General features: G+C 60.9%; 1 protein-coding gene across 1 annotated transcript; it reads left to right on the top strand.

Annotated features, from left to right (window-relative positions):
- The first annotated feature begins 4,652 nt into the window (after positions 1-4,652).
- Positions 4,653-6,685, top strand: NUDT8 (nudix hydrolase 8). Its single transcript, XM_026003944.2, has 4 exons — positions 4,653-4,945; positions 5,545-5,677; positions 6,210-6,287; positions 6,378-6,685. The coding sequence occupies exons 1-4, from the start codon at positions 4,752-4,754 to the stop codon at positions 6,603-6,605; spliced, it is 633 nt and encodes a 210-aa protein (XP_025859729.2). The 5' UTR covers positions 4,653-4,751; the 3' UTR covers positions 6,606-6,685.
- The last annotated feature ends 1,159 nt before the right edge of the window (positions 6,686-7,844 follow it).

Raw genomic sequence — 7,844 nt, 5'->3', positions numbered from 1 at the left:
GACAGCGTTCGGGGCTCTCCCATCCTCATGTGTGAGACAGGGACAGTGCATGGGCAGTTATGCTGAGGGACGGCCCCTCTGTCCCGCCAGTCCTGGCTCCAGGTAGGGGCAGCAGATGAGTGCTATGGGGTGCAGATGGAGTACCCCTGCCATTGCTCTGCTCCCCAGGTACGCCTTTCACAGCTCAGCCTGGCTGGTGGCAGGCAAAGCAGACCCGGTCACGCCAGGTCGTGTGCACTTCCACCCGGACTCGCCGGCCAAGGGCGCGCAGTGGATGCGCCAGATTGTGTCCTTTGACAAACTCAAGCTGACCAACAACCTGCTGGACGACAATGGCCACGTGAGGCCCCAGCCACAGTAGGGAGGGGTTAGGCCAGGGCCGGGGACACTGGGGCCTGGTCATAACAAAGCCTGAGACCAGGGCTAGCTGTGCCTCTGATGCGCAGAAGCCTTGAAGCACCCCCATCCCCTACTGATGACCAATGCTGGGGGCGAAGTTCACCTGTCTGTGGGCTGGACAGCAGAGGGGACTGTCCAAGCAGATGGGTAAGTGGGCTGGAGGTGTGGGAATGTTCCAGCAAACACTGTCCTCTTTGTAGAGGGGGCCAGGCCCATGGTAGGTGCAGGAATACAGCATGGTTGCCACTTTGTCAAACAAAGATCCCTGCCTCCATGGGGCAGGGATGCAGATGGTGAGCAAAGAATCCAGACTGCCCTGTGTGCAGTGTCTCAGATGGTGACAAATGCCAAGAGAAAAAGGAACCAGGGAGGGGGGCTGAGACAGAGGTGAAAGTTCCGTTCAGGGGGTTCTAGAAGCCACTGAGGCAATATTTGAAGAGAGATCTAAAGGAAATGGGGAAGGGAGCCTGTGTACCAGAAGTGGGAGCTGTTGCGGGGGAAGGGACAGTAAGTGCAAAGGCCCTGAGGTTGCGGAATGTTTGGCCAGTGAAGGGGAAGTGCAAGGAGACTCCTCACGTAGCTGAAGTGGGATGAGTAAGGGAGAAGGAAGGAAAGAGACCCTGAAGCTGCCAGGGCTGATCTGCGCGGCCAGCTGGCTGTGGAGAGGGTTCTGGCTTTTACTCTACGCAGTGGGCACAGGAGACCTTTGAGTTGGGGGTGACATGCTGCAGCTCACTGGGGTTGCTGAGCACAGAATGGACAGGGAAGCTGAGAGGACGCAGGGAGACCAGTCAGGAGGCAGCTGAGGAAATCCAGGGGGACACGATGGCAGCCAGGCCAGGTGGAGACGTTTGGGTGGCAGAGGTGGTCAGATTCTGGATATTTCCGAAAGTAAAGCTGACAGCGAGGCGTGGATGTGGGAGAACGCAAAGTGGCAGAGACGCTCAGACACAAGGGGCCTTTGCTGCAGAACCGCAGGCTCTCCCGGCCAGACTCTGCGCGCCCCACCCCCACCCCCACCCGCACCCGCACCCCCGCCGTCATAAGAAAGGCAGTCTTCCCGCCCCAGACAGGACTTAGCCTCGGGAGGGTTGCTGCTGCTCCCCTGCACACCGCCTTCCGCACCCCCCCACAGATCATTCTCAACTCCATGCACCGCTACCAGCCCCGCTTCCACGTGGTCTTCGTGGACCCTCGCAAGGACAGCGAGCAATACGCGCAGGAGAACTTCAAGTCTTTCATCTTCACGGAGACCCAGTTCACGGCCGTCACAGCCTATCAGAACCACCGGGTGGGTGGGGCCACAGCTCACAGGCAGCTGCCGGCCCATTTCATGGGGACCGGATGGAGACTGAGGCCCCAGGCTCTGGGCTCCCACATGCTCACAGAGCCTTGCCCTCTCTCCTCCCCTAGGACGCAGCAGACCCCTGCCCTCGGTCATTCCCCTGCCCTTGTGCCCACTGGCTCTATGGCTCCCGGGCTGAGGGGCACAGGTCCCAGAGCCTCCTGTTTAGGGCATCCAGGGGAGACAGGGTGGCTGAGCCTGGGGCCCCGCAGCCTTTCCCTGGCTTGGGGGCTGGCCCATAACCACACTTTCTCCTCTGCAGATCACCCAGCTGAAGATCGCCAGCAACCCTTTTGCCAAGGGCTTCAGGGAGACCGACTCGGACTCCTGGTACTGTCTGGGCCTGGCATCTCCACCTGGCTGCCCTTAAACCAGCCCCTCACCCCCATCCCCAGGCCTCTTCTAAATCCTCCTGCCCTGCTGGGAGGGTCATATCCACTGACTCGTCCTGGGGTCCTGTTTGACTGATCACGACCCTTGGCCTGGGCTCCCCGCTTGACCTCCTGCCTCCATTCTTGTTTGTCCCATCCTCAGGACTGTATCTTCCCGAACCCTGCTCAGCATTCCAGCCCGGAGTCCCAGCAGCCTCAGCTCCTGCCTGCTGACAGGCCCCGCAGAGCAGGAGAAAGGTTAGCCCCCAGGCTTACAGACCCAGTAGGATCAGAGCCCATGTGATGGGCAGGAAGTCAGCTGACAGGGCCACAGGGCCTTCAGCCTGGGGCTTCAGCATGTTCAGCAAGCCCACTGGGCACCTCTGTGGCCAAAGTGGAGGAAACAGAGATTTCTGAGACAATTTAGGACCAAGGGCAGAGAGAACAGGACAGGGACAAGGGTGGGAGGTGTCAGGTGGGCTTCCTGAAGGAGGTGGCTCCTGAGCTGGGCCTTGAACTAGGAAGGGTTTGGACAGTGAGAGAAGGTGGGAAAGAAGGGAGGGAGAGGGAAGAGCAAGGGCAAAGGCTGAAAAGGGGAGGAATGGGATGGGAGCAGGGAAGGAATAGGGAGGTTGAGGATGTGGGGAGGTCTGGGGTCCACTTAGACCACGTCCTCCTTCAGACCCCAACAAAGCTCCGGCCTCTAACTCCAGGACATCTGCCCGGCTGCACCATCAGCTGCTGCCCCCCCCTGAGGCTCTGCTGCCTCCAGCCACCTACCAGCCCCTCAACTACCACGGCCTGTACCCTGGAGCCCCAAGTCCCCTCAGAATCCCTAAGGCGCGACCAGCACCATACCCCCTGCCCAATATCCAGGCCGACAGAGATCAGGAAGGCCTGCCCCTCCCAGCTAGGCTGGGGCTCCTGTCCCCCACTGCCATGCACTTGGGGCCTGTCCAGGACCCTTAGTGGTGGTGAGGGCCCTGTGGACAGACTCCTCTTGCCCTGAACATTACTCTCTCCAGCCTTGCCTCTGCAGAGGCCCTGTCCCCTCCCAAGGAGAGCAGGGTAGGTGGAAGCCCAAAGAGGAAGGCTACCTGCCCAGAGCACAGCAAAGCTGAGAAAGTTCCAGGATTGGAACCAGCTCCCCGCCCCTCCCCAGAAGCTGTCCTCTTCTACCTTGGAGGAGGGGTGACTCCTCCAAGCCCTACTTTACATTAAACCATTTGGCATGAGTAGTCAGAGCACTTCTTTCCTTGGGGGTTGGGGTGGAGGGATTTAGGAACACTCAGACCCCAGATAATGGGCTGCAGAGGTCCCAAAGGTCTGCGCAGTGCCAGTGGGATTCCTTGGAGCACAGTGATGGCAAAGGTGCTGGCTCCAGCCATGGGGCGGGGCTCTGAGTGAGGCTGCGGTTTCTGCTCCCAGCCTTCTGTGTCCAGATGAGGACTGAAACTGCACCTCAAAGAGGTAGCTGCTCAAAATCAAAGGAAAGCATGGTGACATCTGCCATCCCACATATAGGTGCTGTGCCCAAGACTGGGGTGCTCTGGTCCTCCAGAAGCCAGGGTCTGGAGGGATGCAGAAACAGGATAGGCAGGGACCACACGGGCCAGGCCAAGATGGGGGCAGGGGGAGGGACTTGAGAATCCAATCAAGACTCAAGCGACGCAGGAGTGCTTCACAGAACGGCAACATTCAAACCAACACCGAAAGGAGTATAAATTGCTAGGGACAGGGATCCCTCGGTGGCGACAGGGATCCCTCGGTGGCGCAGCGGTTTGGCGCCTGCCTTTGGCCCAGGGCGTGATCCTGGAGACCCGGGATCGAGTCCCACGTCGGGCTCCCGGTGCATGGAGCCTGCTTCTCCCTCTGCCTGTCTGCCTCTCTCTCTCTGTCTCTGTGACTATCATAAAGTAAAAAAATAAAATAAATTTATAAATTGCTAGGGACAGGGGCGGGGAGGAGGGGAGACAAGCTCCCCGCGGTGGGAAAAGCAGGGCAGACGCCTAGGGATGGAGCGGGTCCCTCGAAACCCCACGCCCAAGAGCCCGGAGAGGAGCCGGGAGGGGAAGCCGCTGGGCACCGCTCCCGCAGCCCTGACGTCCTCGGCCTCCGGAGGAGCGCCCCGGGGGTCCCCGAAACACCCACTCCGAACATCCTAGGGCACCCCGCCTTAGGGCCTTAGAAAAGGGACGGACACAGGCGAGCGTGGAAGGGCGCGGGGCGGGGCCTGGCAAAGCCTCGAAGCCCGACACCGTCAGGAGGGCCGGGCCGGGAAGCCGGGGCGAGCGCGACGCCGGGAGCTCCGGGTACTCTCTCTAGGCCACCAACGCCAGCTCCGCCCCGGCCCCGCCCCCGGCCCGCCCCCGGCCGGAAGCCAAGCCGTCTGGCCCCGCCCCTTCCGCCCCCGCCCCCCAACTGGAGGCGAGCCCTCTCCCTCAGGCCCCGCCCCGTTCCGCCGAGGCTCCGCCCCCAAGGGCACAGCCCCACCACCGCGGAGCTCACGGGGCGGGGGCGGGGCGACTCCTCCCGCGGCCCCGCCCAGCTTCCCGGGAGACTCGGAGAGCGCTCGCGGTGCGCCCCTCCCCTCCCGAGGCCCCGCGCCCTCCGCGTCCCGGCTGCACCGGGCGGGAATGCTGCCCGACTACCTGTCCGCGGAGGGCGAGCGGCGCTGCCGGCGGCTGCTGGCGGGGGCCACGGCCCGGCTCCGCGCGCGCCCCGCGGCGGCCGCAGTGCTGGTGCCGCTGTGCTCGGTGCGCGGGGTCCCGGCGCTGCTCTACACGCTGCGGTCCAGCCGCCTGGTTGGGAGACACAAGGGTGACGTCAGGTACACCGGCTGGGAACTCCTGTCCTTTCTGGGAGGAGGCCGCCGACCCCCGGACACCGCGGGACCTGAGCCAGGCGCTCTGCCTCTCCGAACCTGGGTTTCCGCCCCTGGGGAACGGGTCTGGGGAGAGCGTCCCTCCGCCCCGAGCCTGGCGCCGTGGGCGCTCCCGCCTGGAGCCATGCCGGACCCCTCCAAGCGCGTCCCGCACCGCCTCGGGCCGGAACACCGCTCTCTGAAGGCAGGACCCGGCCTCCTGTCGGCGACTCCGGGAGATTCGGGCCCGGGAGCAGACGGAGCTCGCCGGGCGGGGCTGCCTGGCTTCCCGCCCTGCTCCCGCCCCCGTCCCAGTGGAAACTGGGGACACAGTAGGGTCGTAGCGCCACTGCGGCCACCATAGGTAAAACTTGCGTGTGTGAGCTCCGAGGCGTTCAGGGAGGTCAACTGAGCCAGGACATGTCATGTGGCTTGCCCGCGGCCTCACTACAAACTAGAGGTAGAGACAAAAGATGCTAGGTGGGTAGCTAGCCCTCTGCCACAGCTTCACCCCCACCCACTATGGCCCCAACAGACCAAGGACCAGGCTCCCTGTGCTTGTTCAGTTTCCCAGGTGGCAAATGTGACCCCACTGACCAGGATGTGGTGCATACAGCTCTGAGGGAGACCCGCGAGGAGCTGGGCCTTACTGTGCCTGAAGAGCATGTGTGGGGCGTCCTGCAGCCTGTGCACGACAGGGTAAGGCTGCCAGGCCCTGTGGCCACCATCAGGGACAAGCAGAGTGATCAGGGCCTCTGGCCAGCAAACAGCATGGTGGAGCACCAGGCACCAGCCTGGCAGTCACATTCCATCCTCATACAACCCATCAAGGACCGGCCAAGGGTATCTTAGCTTCTTTTCCCAGGGGATACTGAGGCTCAGGGCTCCTGGGCTGGAGGTGGCTCCAGGGTAAGCCAGCTCTGCCCAGCTTGGTGGAGAAGGGTTGTGGAAGTCTTCACAGGGTAGGTGGGGATTGGATGACAAGTGGGAGATTTTAGGGTAGTAAAAGCAGAGTGAAGGGAACAGTCTGCAAAGGCCCAGAGGGCCGAAGGGCTCTAGCAAGTTCAAGGGCTCTGAGTTAGTGTGGCTGGAATGAGCTCAGGAGCAGGGGCTTCCAATGCTGAAAGCCTCTGGGTGGCCAGGTGGGGTCTTCCTCTCGGGCTCCCCTCCCCAGCCCCAAAGCCCCACCGAGGCATGCCTCCCTTGACTACCTGTCATCCTCCTGCCCCAGCAAAAGGCCACTGTGGTACCAGTGCTTGCTGGAGTGGGCCCACTGGATCCCCAGAGTCTCAGGCCCAACCCCAAAGAGGTGAGTAGGGGGATGGTGGGGGCCAACCAGTTGTGGGGAGCCTGCAGCAGCAAGTCCTCTGTCCTCCCTCTTACGGCCTCCTGCCCACAGGTGGACCAGGTATTTGCACTACCCCTGGCCCACCTGCTACAGGAGCAGAACCAAGGGTACACCCACTTCTGCCACCGGGGCCACTTCAGCTACACACTGCCTGTTTTCCTGCATGGGCCACACCGTGTCTGGGGGCTCACGGCTGTCATCACTGAGTTCACCCTGCAGCTGCTGGCACCTGGCGCCTACCAGCCCTGTCTGGCCACCTCCAAGCGGCTCACAGGCTAAAGGCCTGGCCATAACCAGCCCCTTCCCTCACATTGCCAGGCTAGCTTCAATCTAGGACTGAATAAAGAGCCTTTACCAAGTCTGTGGCAACTGTCTCTTCTGCGTTGGGACCTTGACCTAGGGCAGACCCCAGGGATGGCCTCTGACTGGGGTGCCTCTGTCCAATCACACTGCTACCTATTGAACAGTGGGCACTTACAGTGGGTGCTTACTGTGTACAGGTACTTGGCCCTCACCACAGCCCTGAGGTGAGGTCAGTGCTGACCCTGGCTGGTGAGAGCAGGGATCAGAGAGAGGGGACACCTTGCCCAAGGTCACTCCAAGCTAGGACTTGAGCCAAGCCCTCTCTGACTCCCAGAGTGAAAACTCAGCCACAACACTGTAGTTCCTGCTCCCTCCTCTGTGTCTAGCTGACCCCGTCAGGCTGTAGGAATCCAAAGAGGAGCCCTGCATGTTACTGCAAAGTTCCAACATGCTAGGCTCCTCCCACACACCAGTACTGTGCCGGTGCCATATCTTTGGACCAGCCAGATGCTGCCCTGACCTCTGGGGGTGACTCAGTCTGGAGAAGACCTCAAAGTATGTCACACAGGTAATCATGTGACTGTACGTTAATTAATCACAGATAATAGTGGAGTTATACATTATGTAGACCAGAGAGGTGGTAAGCAGTCCAACCTTGTCATTGTGGACTGGGCAATATTAGCCAGGACAGGTGATAGGAAACTACCCACTAGCTGACTTTGCCAAAAGAGGAATGGTGATAAATTTGAGATAAACTAGCTCCAGGCATGGCTGGATCCAAGGGCTCAGGGGCTCGCTTTCTCTAATTGTGCCTTCCACTGTGTCAGCCTCACTCTTGGAGAATCCCTGCTCTGCGGGGATGAGAAATAAGGAGAGGGCAACAGCTCTAGGATGGCACAGCACCAGTATCCCACTAACAGGAACCAGAGCTTCATTTCTCTAGAAGCTCTAACCCAGAGTTGTTCATTCGTCATTGGCCCTCCCTGAACCTGTCACATGGCGTCTGTTGTAGTTGGAATTCATTGGTTGGCAGGATCTGCCTGCTGAGGCCTAGAGAGGACAAGCCTCCTAGATGAGACTAGGGGAGGGGAAATCTCCAGAGGACCACTGGGAAGAGACAAAAGTTTGAATGGGTAAAAATCAGCCAATTCTCCTGCAGAGTGACCTTGACACCAAAAGTGGGCAAGAGCAGGCCAGGGCAAAGGGCAAAGGAGG

Source organism: Vulpes vulpes, chromosome 5 (genome assembly GCF_048418805.1).
Source record: "Vulpes vulpes isolate BD-2025 chromosome 5, VulVul3, whole genome shotgun sequence".
NCBI classification, from domain to species: Eukaryota; Metazoa; Chordata; class Mammalia; order Carnivora; family Canidae; genus Vulpes; species Vulpes vulpes.
This window is presented reverse-complemented; position numbering and strand designations above follow the sequence as displayed.

Coding starts and splice junctions, on each gene's coding strand:
- NUDT8 (XM_026003944.2), top strand. CDS start 4,752: ATGCTGCCCGACTACCTGTCCGCGGAGGGCGAGCGGCGCTGCCGGCGG. Junction 4,946..5,544: donor AGACACAAGGGTGACGTCAG/GTACACCGGCTG, acceptor GTGCTTGTTCAG/TTTCCCAGGTGGCAAATGTG. Junction 6,288..6,377: donor TCAGGCCCAACCCCAAAGAG/GTGAGTAGGGGG, acceptor TCCTGCCCACAG/GTGGACCAGGTATTTGCACT.